This window comes from Taudactylus pleione, unplaced genomic scaffold (assembly GCF_031769625.1).
Source record: "Taudactylus pleione unplaced genomic scaffold, aTauple2 ptg000451l, whole genome shotgun sequence".
Lineage (NCBI taxonomy): Eukaryota > Metazoa > Chordata > Amphibia > Anura > Myobatrachidae > Taudactylus > Taudactylus pleione.
Window position 1 is genome coordinate 5,034,644 of NW_028284853.1, and position 20,886 is coordinate 5,055,529.

At 44.9% G+C, this 20,886-nt stretch overlaps 1 protein-coding gene across 1 annotated transcript in view; it reads left to right on the top strand.

Moving 5' to 3' along the window:
- The window catches only part of LOC148505528 (NXPE family member 1-like), a 58,396-nt gene extending 38,463 nt beyond the window's left edge, over positions 1-19,933 (top strand). The window contains exons 4-5 of the mRNA XM_088448085.1: positions 10,489-10,707; positions 19,389-19,933. Coding sequence (XP_088304211.1) covers positions 10,489-10,707; positions 19,389-19,933 — 764 coding nt within the window. The remainder of the gene's footprint in view (positions 1-10,488; positions 10,708-19,388) is intronic.
- Positions 19,934-20,886: the final 953 nt, after the last annotated feature.

Here is a 20,886-nt window from a genome sequence, read left to right on the forward strand (position 1 = left end):
TTTAACTGTCAAGCCAGCCGGCCCTTTACTTATGACACAGGCGCACGCTTGGCACTACTTTGTTGATGCACGTGCGGCTACTGCGCACACAATTCACAAACACAGAAAATATTTTTTTATTTGGTTTGGAGTGTACTTTGGGGGTTACAGCACCCTTTAACGGTCAAGCCAGCTGGCCCTTTACTTATGACACAGGCGCACACTTGGCACTACTTTGTTGATACACGTGCGGCTACTGCGCACACAATTCACAAACACAGAAAATATTTTTTTATTTGGTTTGGAGTGTACTTTGGGGGTTACAGCACCCTTTAACTGTCAAGCCAGCCGGCCCTTTACTTATGACACAGGCGCACGCTTGGCACTACTTTGTTGATGCACGTGCGGCTACTGCGCACACAATTCACAACCACAGAAAATATTTTTTTATTTGGTTTGGAGTGTACTTTGGGGGTTACAGCACCCTTTAATGGTCAAGCCAGCCGGCCCTTTACTTATGACACAGGCGCGCGCTTGGCACTACTTTGTTGATGCACATGCGGCTACTGCGCACACAATTCACAAACAGAAAATATTTTTTTAATTTGGTTTGGAGTGTACTTTGGGGGTTTCAGCACCCTTTAACGGTCAAGCCAGCTGGCCCTTTACTTATGACACAGGCGCACACTTGGCACTACTTTGTTGATGCACGTGCGGCTACTGCGCACACAATTCACAAACACAGAAAATATTTTTTTATTTGGTTTGGAGTGTACTTTGGGGGTTACAGTATCCTTTAACGGTCAAGCCAGCCGGCCCTTTACTTATGACACAGGCGCACGCTTGGCACTACTTTGTTGATGCACGTGCGGCTACTGCGCACACAATTCACAACCACAGAAAATATTTTTTTATTTGGTTTGGAGTGTACTTTGGGGGTTACAGCACCCTTTAATGGTCAAGCCAGCCGGCCCTTTACTTATGACAGAGGCGCGCGCTTGGCACTACTTTGTTGATGCACGTGCGGCTACTGCGCACACAATTCACAAACACAGAAAATATTTTTTTAATTTGGTTTGGAGTGTACTTTGGGGGTTTCAGCATCCTTTAACGGTCAAGCCAGTCGGTCTTTTACTTATGACACAGGCGCACGCTTTGCACTACTTTGTTGATGCACATGCGGCTACTGCGCACACAATTCACAAACACAGAAAATATTTTTTTATTTGGTTTGGAGTGTAATTTGGGGGTTACAGCACCCTTTAGCGGTCAAGCCGGCCCTTTACTTATGACACAGGCGCACGTTTGGCACTACTTTGTTGATGCATGTGCGTCTACTGTGCACACAATTCACAAACACAGAAAATATTTTTTTATTTTGTTTGGAGTGTACTTTGGGGGTTACAGTACCCTTTAACGGACAAGCCAGCCGGCCCTTTACTTATGGGACACAGGCGCACGCTTGGCGCTGCTCCTTTGTTGATGCATGTGCAGCCACAGTGCACACAATTCACAAATACAGAAAATATATATATTTTTTTGTTTGGAGTGCACTTTGGGGGTTACAGCACCCTTTAATGGACAAGCCAGATGGCCCTTTACTAATGGGACACAGGTGCACGCTTGGCGCTGCTCCTTTGTTGATGCACGTGCAGCCACAGTGCACACAATTCACAAACACAGAAAAAATATATTTTTTTTTAGCATTTGGGGGGAGCACCCCTGACGGACAGAGCACCCCCTGGACAACACTACAGCACCCCTTTAGGACTGGGACACTGCACAGGACTTTGGAGTGTACTTTGGGGGTTACAGTATCCTTTAACGGTCAAGCCAGACGGCCCTTTACTTATGACACAGGCGCACGCTTGGCACTACTTTGTTGATGCACGTGCGGCTACTGCGCACACAATTCACAAACACAGAAAATATTTTTTTATTTGGTTTGGAGTGTACTTTGGGGGTTACAGCACCCTTTAATGGTCAAGCCAGCCGGCCCTTTACTTATGACACAGGCGCACGCTTGGCACTACTTTGTTGATGCACGTGCGGCTACTGCGCACACAATTCACAAACAGAAAATATTTTTTTAATTTGGTTTGGAGTGTACTTTGGGGGTTTCAGCACCCTTTAACGGTCAAGCCAGCTGGCCCTTTACTTATGACACAGGCGCACACTTGGCACTACTTTGTTGATGCACGTGCGGCTACTGCGCACACAATTCACAAACACAGAAAATATTTTTTTATTTGGTTTGGAGTGTTCTTTGGGGGTTACAGTATCCTTTAACGGTCAAGCCAGCCGGCCCTTTACTTATGACACAGGCGCACGCTTGGCACTACTTTGTTGATGCACGTGCGGCTACTGCGCACACAATTCACAACCACAGAAAATATTTTTTTATTTGGTTTGGAGTGTACTTTGGGGGTTACAGCACCCTTTAATGGTCAAGCCAGCCGGCCCTTTACTTATGACAGAGGCGCGCGCTTGGCACTACTTTGTTGATGCACGTGCGGCTACTGCGCACACAATTCACAAACACAGAAAATATTTTTTTAATTTGGTTTGGAGTGTACTTTGGGGGTTTCAGCACCCTTTAACGGTCAAGCCAGTCGGTCTTTTACTTATGACACAGGCGCACGCTTTGCACTACTTTGTTGATGCACATGCGGCTACTGCGCACACAATTCACAAACACAGAAAATATTTTTTTATTTGGTTTGGAGTGTAATTTGGGGGTTACAGCACCCTTTAGCGGTCAAGCCGGCCCTTTACTTATGACACAGGCGCACGTTTGGCACTACTTTGTTGATGCATGTGCGGCTACTGTGCACACAATTCACAAACACAGAAAATATTTTTTTATTTTGTTTGGAGTGTACTTTGGGGGTTACAGTACCCTTTAACGGACAAGCCAGCCGGCCCTTTACTTATGGGACACAGGCGCACGCTTGGCGCTGCTCCTTTGTTGATGCATGTGCAGCCACAGTGCACACAATTCACAAATACAGAAAATATATATATTTTTTTGTTTGGAGTGCACTTTGGGGGTTACAGCACCCTTTAATGGACAAGCCAGATGGCCCTTTACTAATGGGACACAGGTGCACGCTTGGCGCTGCTCCTTTGTTGATGCACGTGCAGCCACAGTGCACACAATTCACAAACACAGAAAAAATATATTTTTTTTTAGCATTTGGGGGGAGCACCCCTGACGGACAGAGCACCCCCTGGACAACACTACAGCACCCCTTTAGGACTGGGACACTGCACAGGACTTTGGAGTGTACTTTGGGGGTTACAGTATCCTTTAACGGTCAAGCCAGACGGCCCTTTACTTATGACACAGGCGCACGCTTGGCACTACTTTGTTGATGCACGTGCGGCTACTGCGCACACAATTCACAAACACAGAAAATATTTTTTTATTTGGTTTGGAGTGTACTTTGGGGGTTACAGCACCCTTTAATGGTCAAGCCAGCCGGCCCTTTACTTATGACACAGGCGCACGCTTGGCACTACTTTGTTGATGCACGTGCGGCTACTGCGCACACAATTCACAACCACAGAAAATATTTTTTTATTTGGTTTGGAGTGTACTTTGGGGGTTACAGCACCCTTTAATGGTCAAGCCAGCCGGCCCTTTACTTATGACACAGGCGCGCGCTTGGCACTACTTTGTTGATGCACGTGCGGCTACTGCGCACACAATTCACAAACACAGAAAATATTTTTTTAATTTGGTTTGGAGTGTACTTTGGGGGTTTCAGCACCCTTTAACGGTCAAGCCAGCTGGCCCTTTACTTATGACACAGGCGCACACTTGGCACTACTTTGTTGATGCACGTGCGGCTACTGCGCACACAATTCACAAACACAGAAAATATTTTTTTATTTGGTTTGGAGTGTACTTTGGGGGTTACAGTATCCTTTAACGGTCAAGCCAGCCGGCCCTTTACTTATGACACAGGCGCACGCTTGGCACTACTTTGTTGATGCACGTGCGGCTACTGCGCACACAATTCACAAACACAGAAAATATTTTTTTATTTGGTTTGGAGTGTACTTTGGGGGTTAAAGCACCCTTTAAGGGTCAAGCCAGCCGGCCCTTTACTTATGACACAGGCGCACGCTTGGCACTACTTTGTTGATGCACGTGCGGCTACTGCGCACACAATTCACAAACACAGAAAATATTTTTTTATTTGGTTTGGAGTGTACTTTGGGGGTTACAGCACCCTTTAATGGTCAAGCCAGCCGGCCCTTTACTTATGACAGAGGCGCGCGCTTGGCACTACTTTGTTGATGCACGTGCGGCTACTGCGCACACAAGTCACAAACACAGAAAATATTTTTTTAATTTGGTTTGGAGTGTACTTTGGGGGTTTCAGCACCCTTTAACGGTCAAGCCAGTCGGTCTTTAACTTATGACACAGGCGCACGCTTTGCACTACTTCGTTGATGCACATGCGGCTACTGCGCACACAATTCACAAACACAGAAAATATTTTTTTATTTGGTTTGGAGTGTAATTTGGGGGTTACAGCACCCTTTAACGGTCAAGCCGGCCCTTTACTTATGACACAGGCGCACGTTTGGCACTACTTTGTTGATGCATGTGCGGCTACTGTGCACACAATTCACAAATACAGAAAATATTTTTTTATTTTGTTTGGAGTGTACTTTGGGGGTTACAGCACCCTTTAACGGACAAGCCAGCCGGCCCTTTACTTATGGGACACAGGCGCACGCTTGGCGCTGCTCCTTTGTTGATGCATGTGCAGCCACAGTGCACACAATTCACAAATACAGAAAATATATATATTTTTTTGTTTGGAGTGCACTTTGGGGGTTACAGCACCCTTTAATGGACAAGCCAGATGGCCCTTTACTAATGGGACACAGGTGCACGCTTGGCGCTGCTCCTTTGTTGATGCACGTGCAGCCACAGTGCACACAATTCACAAACACAGAAAAAATATATTTTTTTTTAGCATTTGGGGGGAGCACCCCTGACAGACAGAGCACCCCCTGGACAACACTACAGCACCCCTTTAGGACTGGGACACTGCACAGGACTTTGGAGTGGACACAGCCCCTATGGACAACTGACTGCACAACACAGTCCAGCCAGCCCCTATGGACTTTGAAGTAGTGGACACAGCCCCTATGGACAACAGCAGCACAGCGCAGCACAGCACAGCACAACACTACACTTCACTACACTACACTACACTACACAGCCCAGCCAGCCCTAACTCCCCCCCTCCCTCTTCACTGTCCACAGCCGAGAAAATGGCGCCGACGCGGGTACCTTATATAGGATCCAAAACCCGCGAGACCCGGAAGGCAGGATGATGACGTTTTGCCTCGATTTCAGATCCGAGTCAGACAGGAAAAGTCGAGCCTGACTCGGATCGGCCTCGGATCGGGGGGGCTCGGGGGGGTTCGGATTTCAGAAATCCGACCCCGCTCACCCCTAATATATATATATAAACTGGAAGAAGAACTCATTTCTTCCAGCTTTTCCTCACTAGCAATTGTTAAATTGTTCTAACAGACCACTGCCCCCCTCACCAGCCACCCACCTACCTCTTTTACTTCTTAGGTACCTGTGAGAGTCTAAGAACTCATCAATCTTCTTGATGGTTTCCATGGACATGGAGAACTGGTGTAAGTGATTGTCATGGACAACCAGCAGGAACCACTTTAACCCAGTGCTACAGCCCTATGCCCCATCACTACCTACTACACCTGTAAACTAAAAAATAAAAAAGTAAGAGGGGGGCAATTCAAGGGTGTAGGTGAAGCGGGTGCAACTGCTATGGGGCCCCTTCCCTCCCCCTGCACAAACTTATGCTGCTATCTTAGCAATGTGTTGCTGCAGGGGGGCACATCTGCTGTCCAGGCTGCTTCCATCTCTGTGCACTGATGCTGGGAGAAGGTGTGGCTGTGCTGAGCCTGCAGGGACATCCCCGTACCATGACTATGTCTCCTCCCAGCATCATTGAGGAGATGCGGAACTATCCAGGACAGCAGATGTGCTGCCCTACAGCAGCAGAACATTGGTATGTAATGAAAAGCCACCCATGGGGCTCATGAGCTGATTAGTACACAGGACGGGGAGTGCACTGTGGGTGGAGACAATATTGCTATGGGCAGTGTCGGACTGGGGCATGAAGGGCCCACCGGGGAAATGCAGTGGTAGAGGCTCATGTTTAAGGGGTGTGGCTAGCCACCACAGAGGGTGTTGCCCATCACCAAAGAGGCTTAGCCAACCATTAGAGAAGACAAACCAAGCACCCATGTTCTTCCATGTTCCTGCTCTACCAGGTAACTGACCCTCTAATAGAGTAATAAGGTATAGTTCAAGTATATGGTCTAGAACCTGACATTAGAAGGGGTGGGGCCCTCAGCAGTGGGGCCCACTAGGTATTTCCTCTGTGCCCCCGTGGGCTAGTCCGACCTGGCTATGGGGTCTCCATAGCTCTAGCTACACCCCATTAGAGGAATTTTCTGTAGAGTTCTGAACTATAGAAATGTTACAAAAATAGGAAGTTGGAGTTGAAGGGACAGAGGAGCTGATTCAGAGCTGCTCGCTAGATGCGATCGCTCGCACTATGTGTATGCAAATTGCGTAGGCAGTGCAATGCATTAGCATGCCCAGTATTTCTTAGAGATCGATCACATAGTGTATGCAGACACCCACCAGCCTGTCTTAAGACGCCCACTTGTGCACGTCATGTCCAGGAAGTGTATGCAACCATCGGTACATCGAATGCTATCGCAGCGCATGAGGTTGACCATACCCTGCCCAAGCACTGCGAGCACTTCAGTGTATAAACAAGCCAGGTGACGTGTGCTATGATGTCTTATAATTATGCACACCTCTAAACCACCATTGAGATGCTCAGGTACGCCTGCGTTTGCACCTCCACTCTCCCGTTTTTAATGGCCAGCCCCTGTTACAGAATCAGTATGAAATACCAGCGGCCCTGTGGCCGACAGTTCGAATCCCGTCAGCGCCTGGCCGACAAAAGCAGAGATCCCGGCAGCGGAAGCCCGATAGCGCTGGAAATCCTGATCGTGGATAGGTAAGTATCTACTAACCTAACCCCCTAACCCTCCTTAGGGGTGCCTAACCCTAACCACCCCCCAAGTGCCTAACCCTAATCCCCCTCTAAGTGCCTAACCCTAACCTCCCCCTTCCCCGCTGCCTAAACCGAAGTCCCCGGGGGGGTGCCTAACCCTAACCCTCCCTCCCCCTAGCCTAACCCTAACCCTCCCGGGGGGATGCCTAACCCTAAGTCCCCCCCGGGTGCCATAAACCTAACCCACCCCCCCCGCGCGGCTGTCCGCTGGCGGCGCCCGGCATCCCTTCGATCAGGATGCCGGGCACCGGTCTCCAGGCGTCGGGTAAATGACAGGCGTCTAGATATAGATGCTGGTCATTTATCCCACGCTGGGATAAAGCAATCGGGAAGCCGGCTGTCGGGATTAAGACAGTCGGTTTTCCGATTGCATCCCCCTGTTACCACCTACAAACGGCTTCCCCTGTCACTCACTCTGCTGGGCTGTCTATGTGCAGCGAGCGAATGCATTGTGAACTTTTGCTAAGGTATGGGCACTGCGATGCATACACACTGCATACCAGAGGTCCATGCAACCACTCTTGCAATTAACAAAATCCCATGCATGTGACCATCTGCAGTACCAGCTCCATATCTAAAGATTATGCAATTTTAAAGTACAAGGTCCTAAATCATAAAAAGTAAGAGGGATCCAGAGGCTTTCTATTTTGATAGATGTTTTTTTCCATTTATTGAGTATGGAAAAAAAAATCACATAAAATAGGGGGAGATGTATCAAACCTTGGAGAGAAATAAAGTGGAGAAGTTGCCCTAAGCATCCCTTCAGCTTCTAACTGTCATTTATTTAGCGCAGTCTTTGTAGATTTTGGAGACATCTGAGAAAGTACAAGGAAATGAAACATTCTGTGCTTGTAAATCGTAATCCATTAATGGAAAAAGGGATTTACCCACCTTTAAGTTTCCTTCCTCCTATTGCAATTTAGCATGGACTTTGCTGGGTTTATTAACAGCTTCTTACTGACACTATAACCAGCAATAAAATGAACTTATAACCAATCAAGATAACAAAGTCCAAAGTTTCTTTTCCGTATTGTGGAAAGAGAGCCTGATTCAGAGGTGGACACTACGCCGATGATCGCGCTGTTGGCCAATGGTTTTCGTACTGCGCGTACGTTTGCAATTATGTCGCGATGGTTTCCCAATGGCGGTCGTAGTGAGTATTTGCACGCAGAGTGATTGACATTCACTGGAGATAATGGGAGGTGGCTAGTGAAATGAGGGCATATCGTGACCGTTTTGTGGGTGCGTTGCAGCCAATGGCTGCGTCTTTGTACATAGCTTCACTGGCCCTGGCAGCTTACTTCTGACTGATATTCTCAGCAGCCATAGGAATGCTCAGAAGTTTGATGGTGCGACCAATATGTGACTGATGGTCGTTGTATGCAAGCGGCGGTTCAGAAACGCAACTGGTGGCCATCTCTGCGGTGCTGCGGCATTATCGTAGCTTCTCGCTACTGCTGCGTACAAAGACAAAGCCGCGCCGGGATTAGCATCCAAATGAGAATCAGTCTCTGGTGATTTTATATGACATGTCAGAACTGAAGGCCGGAAGAGCACCTTTGTACTTTATGATATCCAGATAAACTATCTCTCAACTGAAACGTATTACTTCCTTATTAAATGTACTATGTAATACTAATTCATGTTTGCTTTTTGTCCAAGACCTTCAATTTATTTTAATTTACACATGAACTTGATATTAAATTCCAGTTTGCATTTTATTAGCATTATCTTTTGTACTAGCCTAATATAATAGTAGACACCTGCAACCAGGAGTGTTTTAAGAGAACAGAGGGCCCTTGTTCAGCCTCCGTGTGGACCCCCTAGTCTCCCTTGCAGTGAAGGTCCCATTTTCCCAGTGATTTCAGTCTGCAGAACCGGCTGACGCGGGACTCCGGAGAGGTAAGTATACTAGTTATATGGGTGCATGGTGTGCGGTGTGGGGCCCCTGAACCCAAAAAATGTGTGGGGTCCCCCTCAGAAATCCATTAGCAGCCCCAGACCTCTGAGCCTAGACTAGTATTGGACAATAGGGGGAATAAACCTGTGTGGGTTTCCCCAATTTTCCAATAAGCAGTACCAGCTTGTGGTCCCCCTGCCATATCGACAATCAGCCTCAAACTGGTCAGCCCAGGGCTGGAATCCCTAGGGAAGTTGAGACCTAAACAAAATGGGGTCCTTCTCCCCAAGGACAACTAGCCCTGGGCATTCAGTCCAGGGGGTTAAATTTACTAAAGCTTCTAAAACAGACAATTTTAATATTTTTTGTGTAGGTGGACTACAGGTGCCAACGGGCCCTTAATGTCCGAGCATACTGGCATTAGTATTTCGACAAGTGCCATCAAGCTGGGGCAGGCTTGCATGGACCTGTAGACCACCTGTAAAAAAACATATTTATCTCATTCATTACTATTACAGTACCTCCACATCCAAAGCCCAGGTGGTGTGGAGAAGAGTCCTGGGGTAGATTTATCAAAGCATCTAAAACAGACAAGTGATGGTGTTGCCCATGCAACCAATCAGATTCTAACTTTCATTTTCTAGAATGCAATAGAGAAATGTTAGCTAGAATCTGATTGGTTGCTATGGGCAACATCATCACTTGTCTGTTTTAGAAGCTTTGATAAATCTACCCCAGGACTCTTCTCCACACTACCTTGGCTTTGGAGGTGGTGGTACTGTAATAGTAATGAATGAGATAAATAATATGTTTTTTTACAGGTGGTCTACAGGTCCTGGCAAGCCTGCCCCACCTTGATGGCACTTGTCAAAATACTAATGCCAGCATGCCCGGACATTAGGGGCCCATTGGCACCTGTAGTCCACCTGCACAAAACATATACACAAAAGACATGACACACGCACTGAAGGGGGAAGTCCTTTATTAAATGAACTCACCCTCGTTCACCCATTTATTACTTACAAGATGAAGGGGCTACATCCAGTCCGTCTAGCATCCCGACACTTGGCAAACGAAAAAATCATTGCTATGCTCTTCACAGAGCCCTGTCATGAATGACAGGTCACTCCCGGTCACTCTCCATAAAAAATGTATGAGGATGTGCTAATTTATCAGAGAGCAAGAATTCCCCTAGGATCTACAGGGACCTACCGGTAGATCCTGTTGCCAACCAGGTAATCTGGTCCTGGATCTAGCCGTGCCTGACATAAATCTTGCACAATTTTACTGGTGCAGATCTGAATGCTTCTACAGATGTGTCCAATTCAGACTATGGGAGTAAATATGCTATTTATTTATTTTTTTAGAGCTTACCTTTATCTAGGCATTTGCATCCAACTGACCATGAACCCAGTAAATTCAGACTCATCTCACTTACCTGTAAATGTTTTTTTTCAGACATAACATTAAACCCAAAGCCAAAATGTCATACAGGAATGGACTCTCCCATCCCAAGCGGATACTTTTTCAAAAATATCTGGAACCCTGTTTACTGCAACATGACGGCCTATACAACCGGGGAGGACTTCACTAAGTGTCTCCAGGGGAAGAAACTCTATCTCATCGGAGACTCAACGTTACGTCAGTATATCATGCACTTCACTGAGGGCATCAAAAGTAAGTTTCACTTTTTACAAATATATTATCATAATTAAATAACAACAAGGCTTATTTACCAACTTTGCATTTAGGTGCAAAATTTACACTGAACTCCAGCAAGCAATCAGCAATTAGCTTTTGTATGTCTTGTACAAGTTACAAAATCAAAGCAAATGGTTGCTATGGTCAGTGCTACATTTATTTCAATTAGCCGCATTGCAAGTAGTGCTTATATAATGTAATTTTTATTAAAGACTCATAGCCCCATTTATGACAAAGTATTAAGAGTTTTATCACTCGTTACCTATGTTAAATGCAGGTCCTGCTATCTATCAATACTGATAGAGCTGTTTTCCTAATAACAGACAGCTGCGCTATTCAGTTTACTTCTGCCCATACAAAATGTATGGGTTTTGAATATAACAACAAGCGCTATATTGTGGTCAAGATAACGCTAAGTCATAAATAAGGTCTAATTCTGGTCAAAGTGAAATTTCAGTTTTCGTTAGGTTATCCTAATTTACATCCATGAAGATTACTCACCTGGAGTTGGGGTAAATGCAATCTCTCGCGCATATTCACAATATCAGCTTGTTGACCTTGTTGTAATGATAAACCCTGGCAGCCTGATAACTTTTATAAGGTGTATTAGTCTATACAAATTGAAATGTTCAGATATTCATTAAAAGATCATATTTTAAATTTTTTTGTGCTTCTTAGAAGATATAATTTCATGTTATATAAATTTATATTCACTTGTTCTAATGAACATTGTTTACTCTACTGGCCTTTGGGTCACCTCCCATCTACTTCCAAATATATTATTCACACTAATGCATTATCACCCCTATTCTACTCTCACATACATTACTCACAATAATGTACCTCCACACTTAAAGTATTTTACTCCGACCTACACTACTGTACCTTTATTAATGCACTCTCACACCTACTCTACTCCCACCTATACTACCCACACTGATACACTCTCACACTTATACTACCCCCACCTACTGTATACTACCAACACTAATGCACTCTCACACCTACTCTACTCCCACCTATACTACCCACACTGATACACTCTCACACTTATACTACCCCCACCTACTGTATACTACCAACACTAATGCACCCTCACACCTACTCTACTCCCACCTATACTACCCACACTGATAAACTCTCACACTTATACTACTCCAACCTACTGTATACTACCAACACTAATGCACTCTCACACCTACTCTACTCCCACCTATATTACCCACACTGATACACTCTCACACTTATACTACCAACACTAATGCACCCTCGCACCTACTCTACTCCCACCTATACTACCTACACTGATACACTCTCGCACTTATACTACTCCCACCTACTGTATACTACCAACACTAATGCACCCTCACACCTACTCTACTCCCACCTATACTACCCACACTGATACACTCTCACACTTATACTACTCCCACCTACTATAAACTACCAAAACTAATGCACTCTCACACCTACTCTACTCCCACCTATATTACCCACACTGATACACTCTCACACTTATACTACCCCCACCTACTGTATACTACCAACACTAATGCACTCTCACACCTACTCTAGTCCCACCTATACTACCCACACTAATGCACTCTCACACCTACTCTACCACTTATACTACTGTACCTTTATTAATGCACTCTCACACCTACAGTACTCTACTCCCACCTATACTACCCACACTGATACACTCTCACACTTATACTACTCCCACCTACTGTATACTACTCCCACCTACTGTATACTACCAACACTAATGCACTCTCACACCTACTCTACTCCCACCTATACTACTGTACCTTTATTAATGCACTCTCACACCTACAGTACTCTACTCCCACCTGTACTACCCACACTGATACACTCTCACACTTATACTACTCCCACCTACTGTATACTACTCCCACCTACTGTATACTACCAACACTAATGCACTCTCACACCTACTCTACTCCCACCTATACTACTGTACCTTTATAAATGCACTCTCACACCCACAGTACTCTACTCCCACCTATACTACCCACACTGATACACTCTCACACTTATACTACTCCCACCTACTGTATACTACTCCCACCTACTGTATACTACCAACACTAATGCACTCTCACACCTACTCTACTCCCACCTATACTACTGTGCCTTTATTAATGCACTCTCACACCTACAGTACTCTACTCCCACCTATACTACCCACACTGATACACTCTCACACTTATACTACTCCCACCCACTGTATACTACCAACACTAATGCACTCTCACACCTACTCTACTCTCACCTATACTAATGTACCTTTATTAATGCACTCTCACACCTACAGTACCCTACTTCCACCTATCCTGGGGGTGGAGACTCTGCAGTGTGTGCTGTTTGAGCTGTGAGGAGGTTGTGTGGAGGAGAGCTCTAGCTGCTGCAGGTGTGCCACGTTTCTGCAGGGAGACTCCCTGCTGGCTTCCCCAGGGAGATGGATCCTCCTGGGGGAGTGTGCTCCCAACGTTCAGCCCATGGCTCGGGCTCTAAAGCAAAAGCCAAAGCAAAGACTCCTGGTGTCCGGATAACTAGTGCGGCAGGCCAGTCCGGATCATCAGTAAGCAGCATGAGTGACAGTGGAGGCAATATCATCAGCCCGGCTTCTGTGCAGTTGGAACCACAGCTTGTTCCCCCTATGTCTGAGGGTGCTCCCCTATGTGATGGAAAAAGGGTCGAGCAGTGCTGGAAACTCCCTACCCTGTCGGTGTGGCCCCAGTGAAGAAACTGGAGCCACAGTCGGATTCCCACAAACTCTCCCTGGGTGCTCCCCTGTGTTATCTAACACAGGGTGGAGTGACAGCAGCTACTGTCTGCCCAGGGGGTAGTGAAGTATGTGGGGGGGTGAGGCCCTTTGATGCCTTGGAGAATGTTCCTGGTTCCCCTGGTGATACTGGGGATGAAGAGGAAGATGAGGAGGAGGAGGAGGAGGAGGAGGAATCATTTGATAGCTTCTCTTTTGAGGAATTACAAAGAGAGGCTAAGCGTATACAGACCAGAATTAATGATAAGAAGAAAAAAAGAAATACCTGCTATAAATGGGAGAAACCGGTGTTAAAAGAAGTTATTGAAACCCTTTCTGTGACTCTGGGAAGGGTTAAAAATAAATTGCAAGAAAAGCGCTTGGAAAAAAAGGAAAAGCAGATGCAAGCAGCAGTGAAAGGGTTACCAGTTCATGCAAAGATCCAATCAAGGCCGACACCCATGGAGACAGGTGTTATCAGTGTAACTGGTGATTGCAGCAGCACCCCACAGCCTGTTTCTGCAACTGAAACAAACCTACAAGCTGATGTCCAGGCAGAGAGTATGCAGCTGGGGGTAGCAGCAGTAGCTGAATCTAATACAGCTGAAGATGCAGTAAATATGGAGGATAAAGTTATGACAGAGGTGGTGGTGTCTGGTGCTGTGATTGCTGATTCCCAGGAGAAGTCCGTGGCAGGGGACACAGTGGAGATGTCTTGCGAGTCTGAGGTGGAGGATGTTGCGGAAAAGGGCGCTTTCGGTGAGCCGGCTGTCCTGCAGGTGAGTAACAGTGTACCGGGTGCTGGGGTAAGGCAGGTAAGAAGTGGCCGGTGACGGCTGAGCCTGACAGTGCCCGGCATGAACTATTTCCACCTGTAGTGGTGGCAGATGGCGAAGTCAGGAACACAGAGGGCGCGGTGTTCCAGGCTCAAATGAAGGTTGTTATGGCTGAATTAAGGCTTGAGGAAGCTTTACAGAAAAGTGGCACTGAGGAGGGATCTCCAGGTGAATCTGCAGTGGCAGGTGAATTACCTGTTACTGGGGAGGCTCTGGGGATTGTTCCCGGAGACGTGCAGGGCAAAAAGGTTATTGGTTCAAGGAGGTTGCCGCATGGTATTGGTTTAGGAGGGCGCACAAAGGAAAGACAATTTGCACAAGGAATGCCTGCATTAGAAAAGACTGGGCTGCTGGAGGAGCAGATTAAAGTAATAGAAACTGTTTATGGAGATAAGATGCTTGTACCAGCCAGGGCTGCAGAGGCAGCTAAAATTATTTGTGATGATGTAAGGAGAGAGGGTGGGGGGAGTGTGGTAACAAATGTATCGGACAAACAAACTGTTCCTGGAAGTTTATCGTATGCTAAAATGGTGACAAGGTCTAATGTTTTCAATATGAATGTGAATAATGCTGGTCCACAAATGCCGGGTGCAGCAGGTCAGGTTGGAAAAAGGAGAAATTTAATCCAGTTCCGATGGGCAGGAGAGGGGGAAGTTCCTACAAAAGAGACTTTCTTAAAAATGATTTTTGGTCAGGGGTTTAAACCTTCAGATTTATATGCTTGCATACACCCGGTCAAATCTGCAGAATTTGATTTGAGTTTTTTATCCTACCAGGGACTACAAGTGTTCTGGACAAAATGGCAGGCATGTAAAATGTCAAAACCATATGATATGTACAGAGTAAATTTGGTTACAAAGCATGATAAAGTGAAGGTGCATATTCTAGTGAGGAATGAGTCAATTCCTGTACAAGATATTGCGTACTGGTTGTCCAGATATTGTGATATACAGTCTGACCTAAGCAAATCTGGATATACGATGGGGGTATGGGGGGGAGCTTGGGAGGCCCTGGTAAAGCTGCGTCATTCTGACAGAGGATTCATCCATGTACCGTCCACTGCGTACATTGGCAGGGATCGAGTACAATGCTTCTACCAGGGTAAACCAAGAACCTGCTTTAAGTGCGGGGATTTTAGGCATCTGAGCAGCGAATGTAACGTGATAAAATGTTCATTGTGTAATAAGATCGGCCATGTATCAAGAGAATGTGGGGTGGTCAAATGTAATTTATGCGGGGAAGAAGGCCATCCGTATAGCAGGTGTCCTCGGGCCAGCCATAATAGTGGGCAGGAGCTTAGGCCAGAACCAAGAAGGGAAGAGGAGGAGGTGAGACAAAAAGAACCACTAGGCGTAGATGAACGGGATGGGCATGTAAAGCAGGTGCAGGGGAAACAGGTAGAGGAGGCTCTTTTTCAGGAGGTAAGGAGAGGAAATAAGAAAAAGAGGAAAGGTGAAGATGTGCAAGTTGTGCTAAGCAACAAATTTGATGTATTTTCCTCTGATGAGGAGGAAGTAATGAGGAGTGGGGGTGAATTGATTTTGGTAACAGGGAAGGATAAGAAGCAAGCAAGGAAAGTGACAAAGAAAGTTAATAAAATTGGAGGGGGGGAGGAAAGGAATAAAAGGAGGAGAAAGAGAGCAGATCAGGAGGAAGTTGATGGGGAGGGTTTAGAGTGTGACCCTGCTGGAACTCAGCTGGAAGAGGAAAATATGTGCAGTTTAGGGAGTGTGGTGGAGGAAGTGACGGTGATAGAGGAAACCCAGTGTATGGAGGAGGATAGGATGGCTCAAGGAGTGTCCCAAGGCTCCTGTGTAGGGCTGAGTGAGGTACAGGTATCTGGTACTGAGCATCAGGTTATCAAGTTTGTACCCAAACCTCCTGATCCTGGGCCTTCTCGTATGGGGGAGAAGGTCCCTGTAGATTGTCAGGGAGTGAGGGAGGAAGGGGTATGACAGTTGTCGTTATGGAAGAGAAGACTGTCCCGAGTAGGGTTAGCTTGTAGTTTTTTGTGGTGGATTTAGTGCTGGGAATTGTGCAAGGTAAAAGTAAGCAAGGTCTTGTATTTAATAATCTATACATCATGGATCCCCAACCGATACGATGTGCCACGATTAATGTGACTTCCGTAGTTTCTGAACATGCTCGTAAAATGGCCTTTGATTTTTTCAACACGGTTGAGGTTGATTTATTGTTTTTGCAGGAGACTAGGATTAGTAAATTGGATCTCCTCCACAAAGCAAAGCGTGAGTGGAAGAGAGGTCCTTCTTACTGGTCTCTTGCGGCCGAGCCGTACGGTGGGGTGGCAGTGCTTTTTACTGACATGGTAACTGTGTACAAGGATATAGAGTTGCAAGCAGGTAGATGTATGATTTTGGATATCAACGTGAAGGGACAGGACCTTAGGTTAATTAATATTTATGGTCCTCAGTCACAGTGGGATAGGAAATCTCTTCATGGAGATAAAACCTTTTCTTTTTACGACTCAGCAAGTTATCTTTGGTGGTGATTTTAATACCATAATTAGGCCAAAAGATAGGGGAGGTTCAAAGAAACCTCTAGGCTATGACTCCAATTTTTTAGTTAGCATGATTAGACAGGTGGGTCTGGTAGATGTGCATATTCGGCATTTGCCAGACCTCACAGGTTTCACCTTTTTTAGTGGTAGTCTTAGATCTAGATTAGATAGGTTTTTTGTTAAGGGACCTTCAAAGATCTCATCTTTAGGGGTGAGGTTAGTGGAGTTTTCCGATCACGCTTTTCTCTCAGTAACTTTGAATACCTCAGAAACCCCTCAGAAAGGGCGGGGCCTGTGGCGATTGAACTCAGAGCTTCTGGAAGAAGAGAGAGTTAGACAATCCTTTAGGGTCTTTCAATCTCAGGAGACACTTTTGGAGGCGGGTTAGAGTAGATCTGAGTGGTGGGAGGTGATTAAAAAGAGAATCCAGAAGTTTTTCCGTGGGTCTATAGCTAAAAAAAACTTGTTAAGACGTAACATCTACCATAGCCTGAGAAAGAAATTGGATCTCTTGATCTCTGAGGAGGGAGATAGTAGGGAAATCTCCCGGGTGAAAGCTCGGATGAAGGAGTTTCAGTCCAACCGACTAGCATCCTTGGTTCTGGAGAGGGATTATGGAACATACCACTCGCCAGATCCCTACCAGAGCTGTAGGAGGTCAGTTGATGCCAAAGAGATCAGGGGACTGAAGGATGGACAGGGTGTTCTTCATATTGATAAGAAGGGCATTCTGGAAGTGAATGAGTCCTATTATTCAGCTCTTTTATCTGAGCATTCACTCATCAGGGAGAGGATGGAGGAATTTCTGAGGAGGACACCAGGTTTGGGTTCTCAGGTTGTTTCTTTTGAATCTTTAGAGAGTGATATAACGGCAGAGGAAGTTAAGATAGCGATAGAGGGGTTAAACTCCAAAAAATCTCCAGGACCAGATGGTTTAACATCTGAATTCTATAAGACCTTTTCAGACCTCTTAATTCCTCGCCTTGTGGAAGTATTTATTGAGAGCCTGGATGAGGGAGTCCTCCCTCCTTTCATGAGGTTATCTGCCCTTATACTACTGTGTAAAGGAAAGGATCCATCCTGTATTGAGAACTGGTGCCCCATAGCCCTTCTTAATATGGACAGGAAGATTTTGGCAAAGGTACTGTTTAATAGGCTATCGGAATTTTCTGAGCTGTTGCTTTCCCCCTCTCAGCACTGTACGGTGAAGGGCCATAGCACCTTTAGTGCTGTCCTAGGTGTCCGGGAGGTCATTGAGCGGTGCAGGGCTGAGAAGTGTGGAAAGTATTTACTGGCATTGGATCAATCTAAGGCTTTTGATCAAGTAAACCATGAGTACCTTTGGGCCCTACTGAAAAGGTATGGTGTATGGTTCAGATGGGTAATATAGTTTAGGGTTTGATGTATGATTTAGATAGTTTCCTTATACTTGAGGTGGTTTCTAAATCCTTGCTCAGTTTTCCCTTGCAGGTGGTGGATTGTATATAGGTAGTACGGTAGATAAGTGTTTGTATTAGGTTAGGAAAAGTATAATATGAAGTAATATTATGTATTTTTTTGTCTTTTTTTATTAAGTTTTTGATTTTATGTAATTATTTATTTACATTTTATGTATTTATTATTATTATACTTGTTGCAAGTTTTAATAAAATGAACCATGACCTATACTACCCACATTAACACACCCTCACACTACCCCACTCCCACCTATACTATCCATACTAATATACCTTCTCACCTACCCTACTCCTACCTGTACTACCTACACTAATACACCCTCATAGCACCCTCCTCACACCTATACTACCATCATTAATACACCTCACACCCACCCTACTCCCACCTATACTACCTGAACTAATGCACCTTTACACCTACCCTACTCCTACTTGCACTGCTTACACTAATACACCCTCACACTACCTTCCTCACACCTTTATTACTCACAGTAATGCACCCTTACACCTATCATCCTAGCACCTATACTACCCACACTAATGCACGCTCACGCCTACCCTACTCCCACCGATACTACCCACACTAATACACCCTTCCACCAACCCTACTCAACATGTACTACCACACTAATACACCCTCACACTACCCTCCTCACACTAATGCACCCTCACACCTATCGTACTAGCACCTATACTACCCACACATACAACCTCACAACTGTCCTAGTTTACACACTGAACCACTCTTGCTCCTCTTGTTTCACCTGTGTTCTTTTGCAAATTGATAGCAGTTCCTCTCATCAGGACAGTGCTCCTCACTCTTAATTATCCTGTCTACATTTGTTTTGTCTACCTCTTATGTTTGACTAGTTTGTCCAGCTGCAGAGCAATGTGGCTTTTTTTGCAAATGAATAGCACTAACGATATAATAAATTATAAATTTACATTTTTGAATATTAGGGATAAGCAAACATGTAATGTCTCTTAGCTTAGTTATTTGTCTGCAGACAGGATATTACTGATTCAGTTGTCACTAAATCTTATCTTTGCTCTTTCAGTAGCAAAATATTTCCGTCACCATGAAGGTGGATGGCATCATTGGGAGAAGACACTTGAGGCTTTGAACATGGATAAAGATATGTATATCTCATACAAAAGACATGGGTTCCCATTAGAGAGTTTCATGTTCTACTACTTCATGGAGGACATGTATACAAGTCGTCAAATTGACCAGTATGCTGGTGGAAAGGACACTATCATCGTTATTACAATGGGTCAACACTTTAGACAGTTTCCCCTTACACTTTACATTAAACGGGCTCTCAACATCCGTACAGCTACAGAAAGACTGTTCCTCAGGAGCCCTGACACCAAAGTCATCATCAAAACCGAAAACACCAGAGAAACCAGTGCCCCCATTGAAAGAATTGGTGACTTTCATGGTTATTCTCAGTATCTGGTGCTCAGAGAAGTTTTTCGGGGGATCAAAGTTGGCTTTGTGGATGCTTGGGACATGACGGTGGCATCAGCCACAGCGACTGTGCATCCTCCAGGGGCCACATTTGCAAGTATTATGAGTATGACATTTACATTTGCTTGTTAATGAACAAGTTTGCTAGGACTGAGAGCAATTGAATCATCCGTGAACATTGCAAAACTGTAGCACTGACGTAAGAAATGTTTTTCCAGTAGACCAATGTTGTTTCTTGTTTTTATTGATTAAAATAAAAGGTTCATTTTCTAGAGTGTATAGCTAAATGATACCTTTTCCACTAGATGTATTCAAGAAAATATCCTAGCTTTCTCTTTTATATATTTATTTATTTTAAAAAAAAAATTTTGGTGTGGTGAGGAACTACTCTATACTGATAATGTCCATATCTCTAAACGGCCCCATGATGCTAAATGAAGCATGGGACCACATATTGTGCTGTAGTACACTGCATTGTCAGTGTGTATGAACTAAACAATGTATCATTCCATTGCGTCGTGCCACCTCTGGTTATACACAGTACATAAAGTGTACTAGAGATGTGTGCAGACCCCCGCATTTTGGTTTTGGATATGGATTAATCTTCATGTTTTGGTTTAAGTTTTGCAAAACCACCCTTATGTGTTTTGGTTTTGGATCTGTAGTGTTTTTAAATTGATAAACACAGCTAAAATAATGTAATTTGGATCTGTTTTTGTTCCTACAGTATTATTAACTTCAATAACATTCTTTTCCAGTCATTTCCAGTCAATTTTGACCACCTCACAGTTCATAATATTGTTCATCAATATTGTCCAATAGCTGGCTGGCTAAACTAAGCAGTAGAGCAGAGGTACAAACACACAGCAGTTTAAAAGACTATAGAACATCTATGAAACATTGTCACACAGCAGTGGCAGAAAAGATGGCAGTTTAATAAACTATAGAACCCCATAAACACCAAGAATGGTTTCATTAATCAAGAACTAGATCAGGGGCACATGGGCAGTACAGGGAAATGGAGGTGAAATATGTATATCGTGGAAGTAAGGTAAAAGAAGGAAGAATTGATTAGTTAGTTAATT